The 21,972-nt window shown below is 43.7% G+C and overlaps 1 protein-coding gene across 2 annotated transcripts in view; it reads left to right on the top strand.

Annotated features, from left to right (window-relative positions):
• The window catches only part of LOC128102162 (sodium- and chloride-dependent transporter XTRP3B), a 41,825-nt gene that overhangs the window by 5,216 nt on the left and 14,637 nt on the right, over positions 1–21,972 (top strand). The window contains exons 1-4 of one of the 2 annotated variants that reach the window (XM_052725720.1): positions 9,158–13,560; positions 15,409–15,500; positions 17,554–17,781; positions 21,025–21,135. In XM_052725720.1, the coding sequence (XP_052581680.1) occupies positions 13,446–13,560; positions 15,409–15,500; positions 17,554–17,781; positions 21,025–21,135 (546 nt within the window). In that variant the 5' untranslated portion in view covers positions 9,158–13,445. Of the gene's footprint in view, positions 1–9,157; positions 13,561–15,408; positions 15,501–17,553; positions 17,782–21,024; positions 21,136–21,972 lie in introns of those variants that run through there. The other variant, XM_052725726.1, reaches the window with a different exon arrangement.

Below are 21,972 nucleotides of genomic sequence, written 5' to 3'. Positions count from 1 at the left end.
CCACACAGGCCTCAGCCTCCTTTGACATCAAGTTGCTAAAGGGTTAAAACCAAGCCTTTTCAGAGCAAGGAGAGGATTTAGCCTTGAAAAGCCTTCTGAATGAGAAGGCAGTGTTCAGATCCTACTTGGACACAAGGACAAGCTGGGCAGGCTCCAACCATTAGTATGAGGTGTTGGGAGTTGCTGGCCGCGGCCCATGGCAGCCATGCCGATGGAAGAGAGCACTTGATGTTACGGTGGCTGAAGAATCATGAGCCATGGTTACCTTTTAGAGCTTTATTAGAAGAGGGGGGAGGGAGAGAGAGGGAGAGGGGGAGAGGGAGAGGGACCGTGAGGAAGACAGAGGGAATACGGGAGAGAGTGAGCCATGGAAGGGCACGCCCGCTTTTTAGGCTGGGACGCCATCACAGGCTGATGATGTAATAAGGACATAATCCTTACATGAGGTATGTGCTGTCCCCTCCAAGGCTTTCACTGTTCTCTTCCTCATGTGGCTACAGGGCTCTGCATGACCTCTGTGCCAGCTGTTCCACTTCTGGGATCTATGGGCCACCTGAATTCCACATCTTGGTTTAGGAAAGGACACTGGTTACAACCCAAGGCCCACAATAGACTGAGCAGTGCATTAAGAGCAGAATGTCTTATGACAGTTTAAGACTGTGCTAGGGTTCCTCTGCAAAGCCGGCTCTGAGATGACTGTTTTCTGTTCCTGGAAGACATTGTGAGGAAAAATGGCAGGAAGGTGGGGTGGAGTGGGGAGCATCTAAACAGTCCAAATAGGGGAAAAGGGAGGATCCCAGGTACCCTATCAAATACCCAAGTGAGCGGAGACTGACAGCCTTAGGGCCACGCCCATCCCAAAGGGATAAAGCAATTGCTTTTCCTTTCCCTGCAACTTGGTTTTCTCTCCCTGGGAACCGAGCTTCATGATACCCTAGATGACTGCCAGCACCCTTATTACATTTATTGGCATCTCTCATCCATGACTTGAGAATACCTCTACACAGGGTCATATACCTGACTCAAAATTGTGGAGAAGGACATGAAAGTGTCTATTGACTGTCCTGGCACTCTGAGGGCCCCTCAAGTGAAGGAACCCTCCCCAACTAGCATGGTGAGAAACCTAGACAGCTCCCACCTCCACCAGGAGTAAGGGAAGTAGCGCTTCTGGTGAGGCAAGGTGATTGATCTCATTTGGCTATCCATGATAATTAGGGTACAGAGTTAAGCCACAACTCCTAAGCCAAGAGACATTGGACTCCAAGGAACCAAATATCTTCCAGAGGAGGAAGGGTGGGAGGGGATAGATTTCCTCACTCCTCCTCTTGATTGCTTCCTTACCCCATGCTGGGCTCTTGAGCTATGAATAGCTAAGTGTATGCACCTGGAGGTAGGCTGTCTTGGGTAGGGAAGATTTGCTCAGCTTTTTCTTGAACTGTTCTAGCACATAGGCAAAACCTGAAGTAGTCCTGAAGTTTTCCAGTGTAGAGGAAAGAAAGTGATACCAAGCTTGCTTTTGAGTTTGAGGTGGGAAGTATCTGGAATTCAAATGGAGCTGGTGAGTGAGCTAGCAGGGCAGGTTCTGTCGCTGTGTAGGGTGCTGGAACCCTAAGGGACTTTAGCTGTTTGCCCAGAACTCACATAGCGACACTACTGGGGTGGTGAACAAATGACCCCCTCCAAACACATGCCCCTTCCTTAGCCTAGGCTCCCCCATGTCCCTGGTGTAAGAGTAAAGCTCTCTGCTGGCCTTACAAAAGACACTGGGCTATGGACATCTCCAAGCTGTTGAGTGGGTGAATGAGGAAGAAAGTGTCAAGAGCACTTAGCTGAGGGCTGTGGTAGGGCTGCTGAAATCTTAAACAGTCATGAGGCCCAGGTTTCCATTCCCAGGGTCGAAACTGTTATGATATATGCACACGGGGTGGGGGTGGGGGTTGTTGAAGGTATCCCCTGCATGCAGGAAAACATGCTGGGCAGATGCAGGGGGGAGGCAGAGCATGGGAAGTCATTCACACCCAGGTGCTGCATCCACGTGGAGAGTTTATTATAATGGAGAGATGAAGGGAAAGATAGAAAAAAGGAAGAAAAAGAAGGGAGAGAAAGCGGAGGTTTGTGATGGTTTTTTAGCAGTGCTCATACCCTGCGAGGAAAAGTCATGAAACACAATAGAATCCACTAACAAGAGTTTTAAGACAAGGAGAAAGGGAGAGATGTGATCAGGCCTGCAGAAGGACATGTGTGAGAGAGGGGGCGGGGAACATGGGGCCTGTCTTTTAAGGGCCAGCTCGCACCTGCACACACACACAGGCCCACGTGACTACTCCACGCATGCGCACAGATCAGTGGTCATGCCCTTGTGATTACGTGACCATGCAGCCACAGGGCATGGGTTATGTAGAACATATGACCCAGAAATGACTAGGCAGAAATGACTAAGTGTCCTGCCTGGCATGTGCAACCTGGGGATGTGTTTGGAATTCCTATCAGTGTGTGCACCTCATGGCATGGCAGGGAAGGAAAAGAGCAGAAGAGAGGTGGGGAGGGGAGGAGTTTTCCTTAAAATGAGACTTTTATGTCAGGAAGCAGGGTTGAGCCAAGGCACAGGATTTCCAGGGGCGGGTCAGAATATTAACAGTAACTATCAATCCTTGGAGCTAAAGGAGACTTAACTTTAGTTTTTCCAGTGGTGAGCCTCTAGCACTAAGATTAGACCTGAGAAGCTCATGTGAATTTTCAGCAGCCCAGGGCCAGGTGCTAAACAAGCTGCTACCATTGACAACTGTAAACAAAGAAGGATCAGCCTGCTTGGATTGGAAACTGGAGATGAGGGCTTTTGTAGCTGGAGTTTTCTCTCTGGGTCCCGCCAATCACCGGCAGTCCAACAGCCCACTTATAAAATAAACACACAGACGCTTATATTATTTACAAACTGTATGGCCGTGGCAGGCTTCTTGCTAACTGTTCTTATATCTTAAATTAACCCATTTCTATAAATCTATACCTTGCCACGTGGCTCGTGGCTTACCGGCATCTTCACATGCTGCTTGTCATGGTGGCGGCTGGCAGTTTCCCTCCGCCTTCCTGTTCTTTCAATTCTCCTCTCTGTTAGTCCCACCTATACTTCCTGCCTGGCTACTGGCCAATCAGTGTTTTATTTATTGACCAATCAGAGCAACACATTTGACATACAGACCATCCACAGCACTGGCTTTGCTGGGAATTGATGCTGCTCTTCTGCCTGGCATTTCCAATCCTGGTTTCCTCATTTTGATATAGAATATTTTTTCCCTCCTTGTTGCCTATTCTTGTTTCTGCCCCATCCCACTCTTTTCTTACTCTCCTGTTGTGTGACAAACAGGAGAAGTATTCCATATTCTCTTCTTATGGGTTCATGTGGTAAATTACTAGCTGTGGGTGCTTAGGGTGTTTGCTTACAGATATTAATTTGAAGGGGGAAAAATAGGCCAAAGGGAATATTTACTTTGGGTTGTTTTAAATGGTGGATCTTATAAGATTAGGAATTCATTAACGTCACAAGATATTAAAGAGTCAATTATAAGAGCAAATAATATGCCAGTCATGGTGGTGCACACCTTTAGTCCCAGCACTCAGGGTGATCCCAGCACTCTGGAGGCAGAGGCAGGCAGATCTCTGAGTTTGAGGCCAGCCTGGTCTACAGAGTGAGTTCCAGAACCACCAGGACTACACAGAGAAACCTTGTCTAAACCAAAAATGAGAGGTGAGAGAGAAAGACAATAATATAACTGCCATGGCTCAGGAGACAAATCAGCTCTGCAGGACATCCCCATGTGTCTCTTTTGTCTTACACATGGCAGTCAACAGAGGCTCCTTAGACTATGTCCTTACCCATTTGGATCTCTTTTATCCATTGGCCTTAAGTAAGGAACACCCGATAGGATTTTAAAACCCTGTAATGGAAATATCAGATATAAACCAGAAGTGTAGCAAATGTCTACAGCTACGAGCAGATCCTGTTGTGAGTTTTAGAGCTGGGTGAAGTTTAAGAGGCTGTTTCAGGCCCCTGCATTTCCTAGCACATCCAATTTCTTCCAAGTGTTGTCAATAAAGGAAGCACCTTCAGCAATGCTTCCAGAAGCAACAGAGGGTGCATTAGGTGCAGCAGAAACCATTCACTGTTGTGTGTAGTTGAAAGTTTCTCTGGTCCTGTCTTGCCCAGCAGTCCAGACAAATCTCTCCCACCTGCGGTCCCACAACTGCTTATAAAATAATCACTCAGAGGCTTAATAATAATTACAAACTGTATGGCTTATAGCTCAAGTTTCTTGCTAGCTAGATCTTTTTTTTTTTTTTTTTTTGCTCTTTCATCTTAAATTAACCCACTTCTATAAATCTATATGTTGCCACATGGCCGTGGCATTACTGGTCTGCTGACATCTTCTTGCTCCTTTGGCAGAGGGCTAGAGAGCTGGCGTCTCCTCCGACTGCCACCTTCTTCATCTTGAATGTATTGCCTAACCTTATCCTACCTCACCATGGGCCAATGCAGCTTTATTTTTCAACCAATCAGAGTAACACATATTTACAGTGTACAGAAAGACATCCCACAGCAGTTGTGAGATCAGGAGAACAAGAAGGGGTTAAGCCCTGGGGCTCTGAAGGCAGACTGCAGTGTTCTGAGGGTGGTTCTCCCTCTAGGTTCTTGGTTCCCATGGTTTAACAGGGGGTGTAATGTATAGTTCTATTCTTCCACTTGGGATACCAACTCCTTAGTCTGGCCTGGTTGCTATAGTTAGCCTGGCTTGGTTGCTATGGTTGGGGGATCTTGAGAGGTTGGAAGATATTGTTACCCAGTGTCTAAGAGTACTCTTGCAGATGTCCACTTGTTGTGCTGTGAACCCTTTTATCTTTAGTTTTGTTTTGAGACCCTTGGCTGTCCTGGAACTAGCTCTGTAGACCAGGCCAGCCTCCAACTCAGAGATCCGCCCCTTTTATCTTGATGATCTTTAGGACTATGATCACTTTTCCTCTCAATTAGATACCCTATGCCTCATCAGGAGTGGCCTTATGCCTCTCCTCATTAAGGATCCACCTTCTCTGTAACTGCTTTCTGGGCAACAGGTGTTACTTATTACAGCCTCAACTCCTTAGCCTCATGGTTGGTAATGAGATGTAATAGGGAATAGGATGGGTACAAATAGCCAGGTCCTGTTGAAAAATGGGCAAATCACAGTGGCCTGGAAACACACCTAATACATGTCTGAAAGTCTGAAAGGACTCCTATTTCAGTTTGGTGACACTAGACTCAGGGCAAAGTCACAGTCACATAGCTTACATAACTTAGGGTTGTCTCCCCAAAAGCCTGCTCACCTGGGGACCAGATAGGAATGTAAGCAATCCTGCTTGTCAGTCAAGGCTAATAGTGGGCTGGTAATTCTAATTGTTTTTCTGAGATTTATGCAAATGAATGTTAGAGAACTTCTAAATTGGTAGGTTAATGTGTCCCAAAGAGGAGACAGAGCCTAAACACTGGACTTCTTAGAAGCTATCCATGATGAATCTTGGCTCCCAGGCTCTTCTTAGTAGAGTCTTGGCCATTTATAACTGCATAACATGTGCAACAGCTGGCTAATGGGATGGACCCTGTCTTTCTCCTTTTTGCGTCTACCTTTGTCTCTCTGGCTCTGTGAACTTGTATGAATTACTGATCATGGGTAATAATCATGGATTTTGTGATCATGTAATATTGGAGCAGAGAAGCCCCTATCACATAGCATGTGCTCAATGAACTCAGCTAATGTGACTTTCAGCACCTCTTTCAGAGCTTGTGTGGTTTACATAGAAAGTGACTCATGGCAAATCAGTGGGATTTTTGTTTCTTTGGTTTTTTTTGTTTTGTTTTTTGGTTTTTTGGTTTTTTTTTGGGGGGGGGGACAAGGTTTCTCTGTATATCCCTGGCTGTTCTGGAACTTGCTTTGTAGACCAGGTTGGCCTCGAACTCACAGAGATCCACCTACCTTTGCCTCCCAAGTGCTGGGATTAAAGGTATGTGCCACCACCACTTGGCCAAATCAAGTATTTTGAGAAATGATGGCATTAAATGTCTTGGATACAAATGGAGCTCTAGGGGATTTGGGCCTGAATCCCTGTGGTCAGGGACAAGACAGCAATATTACACTAAGAAAGACTAAAAGGGGAAACTGGGAGATGGCAGGAAACTGAGCCATGGTTAGGTGGTTCAGCCTCTTCCAGAGACTACATTGGCTGCTGATTGCTGACAAGCTGAAGATGCTCATCAAGATGGCCTGGAGAATGTATGTAGAAAAGTGGCAGTCCTGACCTAAGACTTCCCTTTTTTCTTCCATCTCATTGTAAATGAGACAAAACTATTTCCAAGATTCTTCCAAAGTCACTACTCAGCTGCCTCCTCAGTGAGCTGACTCAGACATTAAAACAAACAAACAAAAAATGGTTTTGTTTTGTTGTTGTTGTTTTGGGTCAGGAGGTATGGCCCAAGTATTAACTAAGAGGATATAGATGTAACCAACCGTCTTATTAAATAAGAAACACAGAACCAATGCAAAGAAGAAAGCCAAGAGGTCAGAGCTAAGAGCTAAAAACCTTACCCTTCCTCCTGCGGTGGTCCTACCTCTCTGAAAGAGAGCTACTTCCTGTGTTAAAGTCTTTATATAGACTTTCTGTTCTGCCTTCTCATTGGTTGTAAACCCAACCACATGACCGCCTTGTCACGGCCTGTCTGTGTAGACCTCCAGGTTTTCTATGATTGGTATTGTGATTAAAGGCATGTGTATCCAATGCTGGCTGTATCCCTGAACATACAGAGACTTACCTAGCTCTGCCTACCAAATGCTGGGATTACAAGCGTATGCCACCACCGCCCAGCTTTCCTATGGCTTGCTAATAGCTCTGACCCCCGGGCAACTTTATTTATTAACATACAAATAACATTTCAGTGCAAAATAAAATATCACCATATTTCCCCTTTTCTATTTTAATAAAAAGAAAAAAGGAAAATGTTTATAACTAACATAAGAAAAACTATATACAAAAGTACAATAACTATATACAATATATACAAGTAATAAATACCTAAACAATGTCTAGTTCACTTGTATTTGACAAATTCAGATAAAATAATTCCATTATCTATCCTATTTTGGTAAGTCCAAAATGTATCTAATTCACTTTCTATCCTAATTAATCTTCAGCTATAACTAACTAATCTTCAACTCCCTCAGAGACCCAAGAAGGAAATAATATTAGCTAACAAAAATAAAAACAGAAAGTACATGCAAGCAACTTCCAAAAAATTGTGAGTTGACAGAAACAGCCAGCTGCCTGGACAGTCATCTGATGTTTCTCCACAGTGTTGGGGCATCATCTTTAGCCTATAGGTTTAGCGTATCTGACAGACTCATTTGTGAAGTAGGATGTACACAAGGTCAACAGTTCAACCTCACATTGGGTGAGAGCAGTCCATGTACCAGAAACACCTGAATTCCACTAGTGTCATGTCATGATTCAGGATTTTAAATTCTGGAAATTGTTGATGTTTTTTGAATTCAGCTGTCCATTCTTCTTGGCTATGTGTGTATGTGGCTTCATCTCAGCATCCCGTTTTTCTCCACATCCCTCTATTAAATGCCATTCTACTATTGAGAGGCGTGAGCTTAATTACTCTTCAAGAATAACTGTTTCAGCTGTTGTTCCATTGCACATCAGAAGCCATCAGCCCACTGCCTGTTCAGCTGCCTTTGAAGAAAATCACTGTACCTTTTCTGGATTGCAAAGGCCACTTCAGGGATGGTGCCAAATTGTCCTGGCCTCAGAAGATGCCTTTTGATAAAGCCATAACCACACTTGTTTTGGCAAGAATTAGTAGTCCTTTGTTTCATGTCCTGTCTGTCCTGTTTGTCAGCAGTTGATTTGAGGATACTTTGTTGTCTAGTGGCTAACTTTTGCCACAATGAAAGTTAACTCCAATTGCAGTTTTTTCAATGCCCATATTTTCTCTGAAGTAGATTGGTACTGCCAGGAGCCGACATGCCTCATAGTCATAACAAAAAAGAAAAATTTTCTAAGTTGTTAAAACATTTTAAATGCCATATTCTGTAGATCTCTGAAGGGTTTGAAGATAACTTGTCTATCTAAAATATATCTGCTCAATCTTGAAAACATACCTAATATGACTACAAGTTCTATTATAATGTCTAACTACTAACTTTCATTTCTTTATATCCTAATAGTTGGTAACAATAACATTCAAGGATCAGAAAATTGCATTGTTAAATGACAGTATAAGTACAATTAGAAATATACATATAGCATTTTCTAACAATATCAATTTCAATATATATAATTTATATACAATATAAAACAATCCAATCCAATGTATTTACATTTTTCTTTTCTTTTCTTTCTTTTTTTTTTAAACAAGAACCTTAAATCTAATTTCCTTTGCTTAGCCCTTTTCCTAACCCTTGACAACAACTTGTAACCAACCCCCCTAATCAATGAAAATTATCCCAGACCCAAAACCCATTAAAAGACCAAAAAAAACCACGCACCCCACACCACCTCTTTGGGAATGTGGGCATCGTATTCTTAAAATTGCTTCCTGCTGGGTATGGGCGAAGGTATCTTTATCCTGAAAAGAAAAATTTTAGATTAATTGTCAAATTCTAGGAAAGGTAACTATATCCTTTGTTATCCAGTTTGTGTATAGTGCCAAAGTTCAGGGTTTATCTCAAATCCTTATTCAAGTAGTCTTTGAGACTGGATCATCTCAGCTAGCCCTCTCAAAATTGCTCTGAGCACTTTGTAGTTCAAAGCTGATCTGTAGATGATGTTTGTCAGCTTAGTGATGTTATTATTGTCCATGTGGAATTGTTGTTGTTGTGGGGCCCCATCTTCTTCCTGGAGACTTCAGTTGATGTTAGGCCTGGACGTGAATTCCTGCAGAAAACTGATAAGAGACTTGAACACAGAGACATATATATGCAGCTAATTGAAGCCTTTTTTCTTTCTAGAATTAGTTAGTACTCTATATGACCATTCATATCTTAACAAAGTTTAAAATGTGTATATATATATATATATATATATATTAATCTTGTAAATTTTGATATAAAATTCATACTTTAAGAAAAGTTTCAAGAATCAGAATAGAATCAAAGAGTTGAGATTAGTAATAGAATAGTCCCTTAATTAATTTGGTTTTTCTCCTGTCCCATAGCAGAAGACATTAAAACAAACAAAAAATGGTTTTGTTTTGTTTTGTTGTTTTGGGTCAGGAGGTATGGCCCAAGTATTAACTAAGAGGGTGTTTCCCTTGGAGGAGGTTGTGAGAGAACTCTGACCACCTATGTTCACAGAGCCTTCTCTTTGACAGAGGCTAAAGAAAAACAGGAGCTATTGAGTTTTCCAGGTGGTCTGCCTCCATTTGCAGGCACATGCAAATTGATTTGGGTAGTTTCCAGCAGTTGGTCACCCCAAGTCTAGACAGGGAGGGTCTCAGTTCAGTCATTTAGAAAGGCAGATAACTTCCTCCTTTATTATGGGGGCTCACTGTCACCCATGACTTTATAAAATTTAAAAACTCAGAGGATAGCTTTTTCTATCTCTGTTCACAGTGCATGACCCAATAGCTGGGACTCACCTGAACATTTCTCTACTGGTTCTAAGGAAAACAGATACTTTTGGTTCAGCCCTTGTCACTGGATTCAAAGCAACTCTCCTGTCCAGTGTAAGCCACTGAGTTCAGTTTTATAGAGGAGCAAATGCCTTTTGTGTAAATTGTCATGTGCTATTTGGGCACATTAAGAAACTGGCTCTGGAGGTGGAATGTGACCCTTCCAGTTCAGACCCAACCATGTTTGTCTCAAAATATCCTCCGAAGATCCTTTTTCTGAGTCAAGATAGCCATCTGACACTGTGACAAGGAGAAAACAACAATCAAAGATCAAAGGCATTATTTAATGATATATGAGCTACTTATGCTCATTCAAAACCAAAAGTGTGGTCATGGTAGATCACTATGTACTCTATGAAGATTGTCTTGTGTTTTTTGTAAGGTTTACCTGGGAACTTACCAACCCTCATTGTTTAACAGTATATATACAGGTAATAATATATATGTAGTTTGGATTCAATTTTCTTTATTAAGGTGGTGTTATACAGCACTGTCTTGCAAGCCAAAACCCTGCCACCTTCATGACATCAGCTGGGCTTGCTTGCCAGATTGTCACACCTAGGTTTGGTGACTGTTGATTTGTTGATGTCTATGTCTCATAAGATGGCTGAATAGTTTTCTAGAATGGAAAAGAAAGCAAGAAGGCTTAATCATGTTACAAAGCTCTGACAAATTATATAAGGTATATAAAAGGTCACAGTTCAATACACCAATGTTGAACCTATGCTTAAAGAAATGGAGTCATTAGTCTGCACTCCATGGCAATTACAAGGACTGGCTTAAGAAAAATGTATGTCTAATCAGAGCTTTTGTTTTTTTGCCTGTTATTCTGTGGTGCATCTAAAGAGATATTCTCTCAGGGGTCTGAGTCCCTGAGCTGTAAGGGTCTATTAGTCAGAGTCCTCTAAAGAAGCAGAAATGATAATATGAATATATATATATGAAATTGTTATAGCAGCTTATATTCTGTGATCAGATAGTCTAGAAATGGTTATCTCCCAGCATCAACAACAACAAAAAAACCAAAATCCTGTAGTTGTTCAGTCCACAAGGCTGGTTGTTTCAGTCTGTTAGAAGAAGTAGGTTCTAATGCCAGCAAAGGAATTCATCATCATCAGAACTTCCATTAAGAATGAGGGCAACCAGGCAAAAAAGCTTCCTCCTTCCATATCCTTTTATTTAAGCTGCCAAAGGTATGGCCTTGACTTAGGGTGGGTGTTCCCACCTCAAATGATCTATCTAATCAAGAAAAATTCCCCACAGCTGTGCCCAGTTCTTTGGGCCTTAGTTGATTCTATATGTAATCAATTCAACAATCAAGCTTAGCCATCACAAAGGGAATATAAGGTCTTTGAAAATACGGTCTCTTGAAAGGTGCAACTTGTGTGCTGAAAGAACCTAGTGGAAGACCTTGGGCTATTCTTGAAGATGTAGGGCTGCAACCCACTGGACAGGCTCCAAGAGCATGCCTTGTAAGAGTCCCCCTCTCTCAAACTAGCACAAGCCCAGACTCTGCCCCGCTCAACAAGAAGCAGCTAGAGTTGTCATAGCCCCTTCCTCTGATAGCAGTCGGTGTTGCCCTCTTATGGTGATATTTTAATTGTACTGAAATGTGATTTTATTTGTATGTTAATAAATAAAGTTGCCTGGGGATCAGAGCTAATAGCAAGCCATAGCAGAAGCTGGGCGGTGGTGGTGCACGCCTTTAATCCCAGCTCTTGGGAGGCAGAGCTAGGCGGATCTCTGTGTGTTCAAGGATACAGCCAGCATGGAGACACACGCCTTTAATCTCAATACCAACCATAGAAGACCTGGAGGTCTGTACAGACAGGCAGTGACGAGGAGGTCATGTGGTTGGGTTTACAACCAATGAAAAGGCAGAATAAAAAGTCTATAAAAAAGACAAACAGACAGGAAGTAACTCTCTTGCTGAAGAGGACAACAGCAGCAGTGAAGGGTAAGGTTTTTAGCTCTTAGCTCTGACCTTTTGGGCTTTCATCTCTACATTGGCTCTGTGTTTCTTATTTAACAAGATCATTTATCTACACCCTCTAAGTAGGATTGGGGAGTACTGAAGGGAGAGTTGGAGGAACATAGGTAGACTTCCTAAGATGCCAGCTTCTTGTTCCCAGAAATCATTGTGGGGAGGAGTAGCAGGAAGGTATGAGGTCTGGTATCTAAACAGAACCAGGGGGAGAAAGGGGAGGACCCAGGGCCCCTATAAAACACCCAAGTCAAGACTACTAGTCTTACGGCCCCACCCAATCTGAAGGATTAAAGTTGTTACTTTCCCTTTCTTTGCAGTTGGGTCTTCTTCATGGAAGTTTAGTTCTTGGTCTGTAGTTCCATAGATGACCATCAACACTCCGGTTACACAGGCAACCCCTGTGTACCATGGAGGCATTTCATGACTATTAGGATTTGTGTATGCCTATGCTTCTGTTTTCCTTAATGCCAAGGAGCCAGTTCCCTCTACAAGCCACCCTTAATCCCTGCCACTGTTGTCACACTTTTGCTTTTGTATGCCCTGCTCCCATTGGAGTTTCTCAGGTCCAAGCCAAGGAGCCATGAGTAGGATGGATAAGAGAATATTCCAAAGTAGTCTTGGGTCATTTATCTATTCAGCAGACTTGGTAGGCAGCCTCGTAATTTGTCTGGTAGTGGGAAGATGTTTACAACTCCATTCACAGACCACTCCTTAGGAATTTGTGGATTTGAAGGTCTTTTTAAAGTTACTGTTACCAAAATGAAATTTTAGACTGAAGGTGCATATTTAAAACAGATATATAGAGAACTCTTTAAAAGGAGGATGTGGTATGAAGCTCTGTGTACTGGGAGAATCCAACTAAACCACTAAGCACTCTGAAAAATATCAGGCCTGAAGGAACATTCTATAGCCCAGGCAACTCTTAAGCATCCGAAATTCTCTACCTAGGTGAACCCTTCAGGGAAGGAAGCACGTTTGCTGATTTTTCCACTTCACCCACAGACCGGGTGTGACAAGAGCTTAGAAAAGGTCTGTTTCAGACAACTATATGACATAGATTCCATCAGAGCTGTAGGAAAACAGACAAAAACACTCAAGAGTGAAATATTTAGAAACTTAGTGTGTCACTAGTCCTTAAGTGCTGAATGAGAAGATAGGGGTTAGTAAGATGACCCAGTGGATAAAGGTGCTTACTTAGCACACAAGCCGGTGACCTGAGTTCAGTCTCCAGAACCTACATAAAGGTAGGAGAAAACCAACTTCCCAAAGTTGTCCTCTGACCTCCCAACCTCCCCACCTCCCCAACACAATTTTTAAAAAAGAGGATAGAAGCTTTGCTGACAGAAGCTGAGCCAACGGGCCATGGAGAATGATGCCCAAGGAGCTGGAGCCAGTGGCAGTTTGCCTCCCAGGATGGAAGTATTCAAAGATTTACACAACTGACATGGCTACGTGTCATCCACGGATAGGTGAACAGATAAATGAATGGGTGGAGAGACATGGATGGGTGAACTGATGAACGAAAGGTTGGGTTGATAGGATGAATAGAAGATAGATGGTGAGAGGGTGACAGAAGGGTGGACATAGAGGGTGGAAAGGTCTGAGGGGAGATGGATGGGGTAAAAAGAGGACTGGATGGGGAGAGGTAAGGTGATAGAGGCATAGTTGCACAGAGGTAGGGGCAGGGTACATCCCATCTCTCCACACTGACCTGATGTTCCGCTCTGGCATCCCACAGGGAGTTTCCTGGTCCCCTATGTCATCATGCTCATTGTAGAGGGGATGCCACTCTTGTACCTGGAGCTGGCTGTGGGACAACGCATGCGACAGGGCAGCATCGGTGCCTGGAGGACCATCAGCCCCTACCTCAGTGGTGTCGGTATGTGGGATCCTCTTTAGTTCCTCTGACAGAGACTCATGTGTTTCTGGGCATCACAGGTGTGTGGGTTGCTGTCCATAAGCAAGACCTGTGACTGGGTTAACTAACAGCCTAGGGAGGGCTACCATGGAACTTGGGCAGAGAGGGCCCTGAATTCTGACCCCCACATGCAGCCCCCCAAGGAAACTCCACCTCAGGGCATCTCCACTCTGGACCTCAGCTTGAGATTCTGTGAATGACTGGACACAGCTGCCTGGCACAACAGCATTCATTCAGTCCCAACCACCTACCATCTGGGGATGTACACAACTGCCCCCTGCTTACTGTGTGCCTGATGCTGAGCATGGCCTATGACTGTGTGAGCTCATTTCATCCTCACCACACAACTTAGGGGCTTTGGGGCACCACAGTGATACCTGTATGCAGAAGCCAAGGCATCTGTGCATAGTAGGTGGCTTCACTTCCCACCATAACTTTTCAAAGCAACCTTCACTTGCTATCCTCTGCTGTCTCCAAGACATGGTTCACCTCCCCTGTAAAAGCCCAGGATCTAGGGCCATCAATGGCCACAATTATTCTGGGTACCTTCCCAACCCAGAAAGGGGAGCAATTGTTCAGGAGTGAGGAAGGGTCAGCTCTGTTTAATAGGAAGGAAAGCAGCTGAGTCCCTAAGGAGCGCTGACACCCACTTACTGGCCCATTTCCCTGTGCTGGTGGTGGTGATACTGATGTACTCCCACAAAGACCAAAGTCAGCAACTTAAAAACAGTCCTGAGTGCTGCTGTGGGGACCAGTCTTCAGCAGCTCAGGAATTGAAGGGGAGCCACAGAGTTGACTGATTGTTTTTCAGATGTAAGACTCACCCATCAGTGCTTTGCATGCTGGTGCACTGAACGCATGAATTCAAGTGCCACCTGCTGCTCCTTTTACATTGCCACCAGCACCTGAGTACATGTGGAATGGCAAGAGCTGGGAACAGTGCTCCTAAAAGCCAATGTCAGACCACTGCAGAGCAACCTGGTGTCATACTCTCTCTGTCCACAGTGCTACCCTAGGCCCTTCTCAGGTCTAAGGCAGTGGGACTGGTCTCCACACTTCATGCCTCTGCCATTCTCCATCCCTCCTGATAACAGAAGTGTGAGTTTGGCCACAGTGACCTAGTCTAAAGGGAACAATTGTCATATGAGGCACGTGGGTGACACTTTTCTCATGAGGTTTGTATCCTGTTTCTGCTGGGTGATCTTCTCTTCTGTGAAACAGGAAAAATATTGTTATGAAAATCAGACACATTGTGGTGGTTTGAATGAAAACGGCCTCCATAGGTTCATAGGGGCACTATTTGAAAGAATTAGAAGGTGTGGCCTTGTTGGAGGAAGTGTGTCACTGGGGACGAGCTTTAGGGTTTCAAAAGCCCAAGCCAGTCTCAGTGTCTTTCTCTTCCTGCTGCCTTCGGATCCAGAGGTAGAACTCTCAGCTACCATGTCTGCCTGTATGCCACCCTACTTCCTTCCATGACAATAATGGACTAAACCTCTGAAACTGTATGCAAGCCACAATTAAATGCTTTCTTTTATATGAGTTACCATGGTCAGGATCACTTTTCAGCAATAGAACACTAAGACACACATCAAGCATGGAGCCCAGGACCTAGCACTTAGATGTTAAAAAATATATGAGAAGTTGGGGAAGGAAGCCTTGGAAACAGGTCACAAATGTAAAGTCATGTTTTAAAAAATATGTAGGGGGCGAGTATTCCTCCCCTGGGTGGTCCCATCATGTCTGTCTTGGGATGCTTACAGGTTAGGCTACTACACCTGATTTTCAGCATGGCCTTCTTATTCCTTTCAGGCATTGCTAGCTTGGTGGTTTCCTTCTTGATCTCTGTGTATTACAATGTCATCAACACCTGGGCTATCTGGTACCTCTTCCACTCCTTCCAGGTGAGCAGAGGCCTAGTCATAACAGGAACAATAAGGGGAGAGGATTCAGGCCTCCAGGAGGAATGGAGAAGTTTGTGGGTTTATAACCTGAAGGGAGCCTGAGGGGAAGACATACTACCAATCATTCATTGGACTTCTGATTCTGATGTTCCACACTAAAGGGAGAGAAACTGCTCTAAAAACAAAGAATATGGGGGCAGTTAGTAGCTGTCTGTGGGAATATCCAGGTAAGACCTGCAAAACCGCTCTCATACATACTAGTAAGGCCTGCTTGGAGCCAGGGTCTCATGGAATGAGTACCCTAGAGTGCAGGCCTGGCTCCTGATGTTGAGAGAGTAGCCTTGCACACTAGATAATGCCACTGGGCCCTGAGCTGTGTCCTGTGAAATGTAGCCTTGAAGCCAATAGGTTGCTCAGACTTGTTTCTATTAGTGGAACATTTTTGTCCTATAAATCTAACCTTATAGAAGTCAGACCTGTTCAACAAGGCACTTATCTTAGAGCAGGTTTACTCCCACACCACCCACAACTCTGATCAGATTTCTTTCTTTCCTTCAATCCCCTTTAGAACCTCTTTGAGCAGCTGGCCTTGGATGATGATCAGACAGACATTATTTAAGTTAATTTGTTTTTAAGTGCCGAAGAACCCAGTTAAAACTACCTAAAGCAGAAGAGGGTTTCACTGTCTCTACTCTACATAGTCAAGGAATCTTAACTGCCAAGCTCGGGTACTGCTAATTACTGCTCAAAGGAAGTCACTAATGCCAGGGTCTCTGACTCAAGGGCTTCAATAGCTTCATGGCACTGGACCTCACCTCCTTCTTGTTCCACACCCATGGGATGAAGTATCTGTCTATAGTCTTAAAGGTGTCCTAATGATGAGTTGGCTTGGGGAAGTTGGAAGTTAGCTGTTTAGCTGTTGCTTTCTCTGGCTTGTTCTAAGTTGAGGGGAGGGAGGAGAATTCATGAGTTATTTACAAGTCTTTTTTTTTTTCAGTTAAAAATTTTTGTCTATGGGCGTTTTTTCTGCATGTATATCTGTGTACTACATTAGTATACTAGTATGTAATACTACTACACTGTGTAAGAAAGCTAGCTAATCATAATCCTGTGAACAAACCAGCAAACAGTATTTCTTAATTGACTTTTGCTTCAAATTCCTTCTTGTGTTCCTGCCCTGACTTTCTTCTGCCTATGGTCAGAAAAGGGCATCAGATCTTCTGGAACTGGAGTTACAAATGGTTGTTAGTGCCATGTGGGTGCTATGTGGGTGCTGGGAACTGAACCTAGGTCATTTAGAAGTCAGTGTTCTTAACTGCTGAGCCATCTCTCCAGCCCTGTCATTAATAAGTTCTGACCATCCCAGCAGTGGTGCAAGAGCTTAGAGTTTAAGCTCCTGATTTGGCTGCTGCAGCGATGCTGAATCAGTGTTCTCTTATTGTAGCTGGTCTGGTCACTAGATACCAGTAACAGTCTTCTAAATCCATAAGAGAGTGTAGTAGCCCTCAAAAAACACATGCAGAATTGCAATAAGAAGCAACTCTTATTAGTCAGCTTTACTAGATCAAAATATCCTAGGCACTAATTTATAAAGAGGAAAGATTTGTTAATTCACAACTTGTCCTCTAGTAAAGATTAAGTTTAGCAGAATATCATGTCCTGCATACATATGGGAGGAAACAGCCACAATGAAACCAGAATAGAAAGCAAGAAGCAGGGATCCCCTTAGCTCCTTGAAAAGTACATCCCAATACTTTCTTACTTGGCCCTACTTCCTAAAGATCCACAGCACCTCCCCATCCAAGGGAACACAGCCTCTGGGAGTGGATCTTTGGGGGAATGCCCAACATCCAAACCAAACCAGTCATCCTCCATGCCATCCATATCCCCTGAAGACCTAAGTCCTTGTCAGCCTCAAAGGCTGCAGCCATTTGTCCTTGAGGGACCAGCTTCCTTCTCTTCCAAGATCCCTCTGCCAAGACTATATCCGATCATTCCACCGAGCCCTTGACGTTCCCCTTACTTTTCTGCTGATTCTCAATTCATTCCAAAGGATCCCCTGCCGTGGTCTATTTGCCCACTGAATGATAACCGCACAGGCTATGATGAGGAGTGTGAGAAGGCTTCATCAACACAGTACTTCTGGTACAGGAAAACACTCAACATTTCACCATCCATTCAGGAGAATGGAGGAGTGCAGTGGGAGCCAGCACTGTGTCTCACCCTGGCCTGGCTGATGGTCTATCTGTGCATCCTGAGAGGCACCGAATCAACTGGCAAGGTAGGCTGGGGAGCACGATAGCGCTGTGCCTGGATGGATTTGGCCATGGACAGATGGGTGCTGCAGTGAGCTCTGCAAGTATTCACAGAGGGCCATGGAGAGAAAAGTGCCTGCCCTAATTACCTTTAACTGTCAACTTGACACAGCCCAGAGTCATCTAAGAAGGGAGTCACAGTTGAGGGGTTGCCCAGATCAAATTGGCCTATGGGCATGTCTGTAGGGGATTGCCTTATTATAATGTTTATTTTGAATCAAGTTTCTTCACTTGATTATTTTATCATCAGTATAAACATGCTAGTGTCCAAAAATCTCGAATTTATATATCATTATGTCAACAAGCTGATGATGGCCTTATTAATTGATGTAAGGGGGCCCAGCCCACTGTGGATGGCACCATTCCCTGGGTAGGTGGTCCTACACAGTATAAGAAAGCTAGCTAAGCATGATCCTGTGAACAAACCTGTAGGTAGAGTTTTCCTGCCTGGCCCACAGTCAGGGCAAATCTCTCTCACCTGCCAGTCCCACAGCCGTCAGACCCGACCAAGTAAACACAGAGACTTGTATTGGTTTCAAACTGTATGGCCGTGGCAGGCTTCTTGCTAACTGTTCTTTCAGCTTAAATTAATCCATTTTTATAAATCTATACCTTGCCACATGGCTCGTGGCTTACCGGCATCTTCACATGCTGTTTCTCATCGTGGCGGCTGGCAGTGTCTCTCTGACTCAGCCTTCCACTTCCCAGCTTTATTCTCCTCCTTGTCCCGCCTACACTTCCTGCCTAGCCAATGGCCAATCAGTGTTTTAATTATTGACTAATCAGCAACACATTTGACATACAGAACATCCCACAGCACTTCCCCCCTTTTTTTTTAAAAAAAAAAAAAGGAAGGTTTTAACCTTAACAAAGTAAAATTACATATAATTTGGGAATTTGGGCGTAGCTTCTCTTACTACTTCCTGCTGGAGGGGGGCGCTGTATCTTATGGGGAAACAAAGAAAATTTTAGGATTATGGAATAGTCCATGAGGGTGTATCGTCTGAGCCAGTTGCCTTCAAACCGTTCTGGATGTTGGATCATCTGGGCCATGGTGTCATAGGAGACCTTTCAGGGGGTCTTGGCTGGTCAAACCTGATGTATCTTAATCTGGAACAAATCCATAGCCTTTGGCTTTCTGTGGGAACAAAAGCAGAGTCTCCTTTCCAAAGTAACATATCCTTATATCCAAATTTTGAAGTCAAGGTACCTTTAAAATATACATTTTGGCATAACTCAACAGCTTTTACAATCAAATATTTTTCTGCAATTAAAAGTCCCAAAGACAACACAATGCAGATTCTCTGTGTAATATCCATTTTTACGTGGCTTATTTTTTATACTACCTTTACTGTCTCTTTAAAGACTTTATTTTTTAAAACTATGTATTTATTTCTATAACTCTATATATCATCTTTTTTGTCTCTTTCAAGCCTACGTATCTTTTACACACATTTTAAACTATTACATCTGAATCTGTCTTATTGTGTATCTATTGCTTTAAACTGCAGCAGCTGTGGCTGCTGGATCCACCCACCTCAGCTTCCCAACATGGCCATGGTTTACCGCCAGCTCTGGGAGCTATCGGGGGTCTATGCTTTTAGCCAAGCAGCGTGTAGCCCAGAAACCTCCCCTTTTGCTCTGCACCAGCAAAGGCTAAATCCACTATGCAGCTCAAAGTGCCACTTGCAAAGGCCTCATTCCCGCCATAGGCAGGTCGAGCACGCACGCTAGGAACCCACCAGTAGCTCAAACCAGCAGCTGCCGCTCATTTGAGAGAGACAATTAGGAACTGTTTTTAGCTCCGTTTTAGCATCTTTTTTTTTCTCAGTTTTTAGGTGGAAACTCTTGCCACCACGTTGGACGCCATTTGTAGGTAGAGTTTTCCTGCCTGGCCCACAGTCAGGGCAAATCTCTCTCACCTGCCAGTCCCACAGCCGTCAGACCCGACCAAGTAAACACAGAGACTTGTATTGGTTTCAAACTGTATGGCCGTGGCAGGCTTCTTGCTAACTGTTCTTTCAGCTTAAATTAATCCATTTTTATAAATCTATACCTTGCCACATGGCTCGTGGCTTACCGGCATCTTCACATGCTGTTTCTCATCGTGGCGGCTGGCAGTGTCTCTCTGACTCAGCCTTCCACTTCCCAGCTTTATTCTCCTCCTTGTCCCGCCTACACTTCCTGCCTAGCCAATGGCCAATCAGTGTTTTAATTATTGACTAATCAGCAACACATTTGACATACAGAACATCCCACAGCACAAACCAGCAAACTATTTCTTATTGACTTCTGCTTCAAATTCCTTCTTGTGTTCCTGCTGACTTTCTTCAGTGATGCACCATGACCTAGAAGTGTCAGCCAAACAAACCCTTTCCTTCCCTAAGCTGCTTTTGTTTAAAATGGTTTATTACAGCACAGAAAGGAAACTAGCATGGTGCCATAATAAACTATGAGATTTACAGAAAGCTATGGAGAAATGGATGCCATAGTAGACTAGGGATGTGTTCACAGAGGCTGAGGGGAAAATTTTAAAGGCAAATATGTGGAGGATTATGCAAGATGTTTTGAGACTAAAGTCCTTGAACACAAGGACTGACAGTAAGGGACACCTTAATCCCTGACTGAACATAGTTACTAAGCAGACCATCTTGACAAGTTTCAGGGTCCTTTTTGTTTCTGGTATCTTTTGTGACAGTGACAATCAAGTGGTCATATATAAGAACCCTTCTTCCTAGCCTCCTGGCTTTATTTACTTTTATATTAGAGTTGATAAAAGTGACACCATTTTTATCCTGAAAACTTTCAGACCTTGTAAAAGAATTTTAGTGCCTTTTCCAGATGTTACCAGCTATGGGCAAACTCCTAAGACATCTGACTCAAAGATTGTGCCATGATCCATGCAACTGCCATCTTCGTGGTGATGTAAGCAGGTGCTTTGCTCTGTTTCCAGGTTAGCTGTGCTGTTCTCTGGTAGGGCACCATTAGGCTCCCTTGAATGAGGTTTTATTTTATCTCTTAATTTTTAAGAGCTCACAGCATTTATATTATTGATTTAATTTCACATATTTTAAATTAAACATTTTGTAAAAACAGTATCTTCATTTCAATGAAGATATATATTGATAATTTTGAGTGAACTTTTTTGCATACTGTTGCATAGCTATTTCCTAAAAATTGAGGCTGACTCCATTCCTGGGTTCCCACAGGTGGTCTATTTCACTGCATCGATGCCCTGCTTTGTGCTCATCATCTATCTGGTTCGGGGCCTCACACTCCACGGAGCCAACAATGGCCTGGTGTACATGTTTACACCTAAGGTATGGGAAGAAGTCTTGAGGGTGCTGCTACCCATTTTGGTCCCTTTTGGTATGCCTGGAAAAAAAAAAAAGCATAGTATGAGGAAGGAAAAGCTGTAAGTAACCAAGGAGGATGGTGTGAGCCCAAGGCTGGGCCAAGGGCTGTGGATGCCTTATGGCACATGGACCCATCCTCAGACAGGTCATTCTCAACCCTGTGCACTCTAGAACATTAAATCCTCTGTCCATTCCCTCCTACACTTTCACTACCCCTAATGACTGATGCCAGTCCTTCCTTTCTACCCTTTCTGCTCCACATCTCACCCAAAGTCCTGTCTAGAAGCTCCACTGAGCTGATGACCACAGATGACACTCCAGTCATTTCCCTTATCTGTCCCCATGCTTCCTTAGATCCTTCCCCTCCAGGTTGTGATGATCCCTTCCTTAACCTTCTCTCTCCAGGCCAATGTTCTTCAATGGAAAATAGGACACATTATTCATTTAGCAAATTTTGTGCCTGGAGACAAATGTCTATAGAGCTCTTCTATGGACTCCCTTAGTGTGACAGCTCTCAGGCCTAGGCATCTTAAATCATTAGCTCCTAGCTTTGTGGTGTTTTTAGAATTTATCCAGCAACAGAGGCAATCTATAGTCTTCAACTCTTCATAGCCTTTGCTGTCTTTGTGACCTCTGCTGCCTACTCTTACTCTTTGGAACTTCTCTGCTGATGCTTTAAAGATAGTGGTGGTGGTGGTGGTGGTGATGATGATGATGTTGTCACCTTTCCTTCCACAATCTCTTCTTCCTGTTTCCCCTCCAATCCACTCTAATAATGACGAAGCAGATATTCCATGACCT

Source organism: Peromyscus californicus, unplaced genomic scaffold (assembly GCF_007827085.1).
Source record: "Peromyscus californicus insignis strain IS unplaced genomic scaffold, ASM782708v3 Scaffold_11__1_contigs__length_118956290, whole genome shotgun sequence".
In the NCBI taxonomy this organism is placed as follows: domain Eukaryota; kingdom Metazoa; phylum Chordata; class Mammalia; order Rodentia; family Cricetidae; genus Peromyscus; species Peromyscus californicus.
The sequence above is the reverse complement of the archived record's forward strand: the minus strand, read 5'-3'. Positions and strand labels throughout refer to the sequence as shown.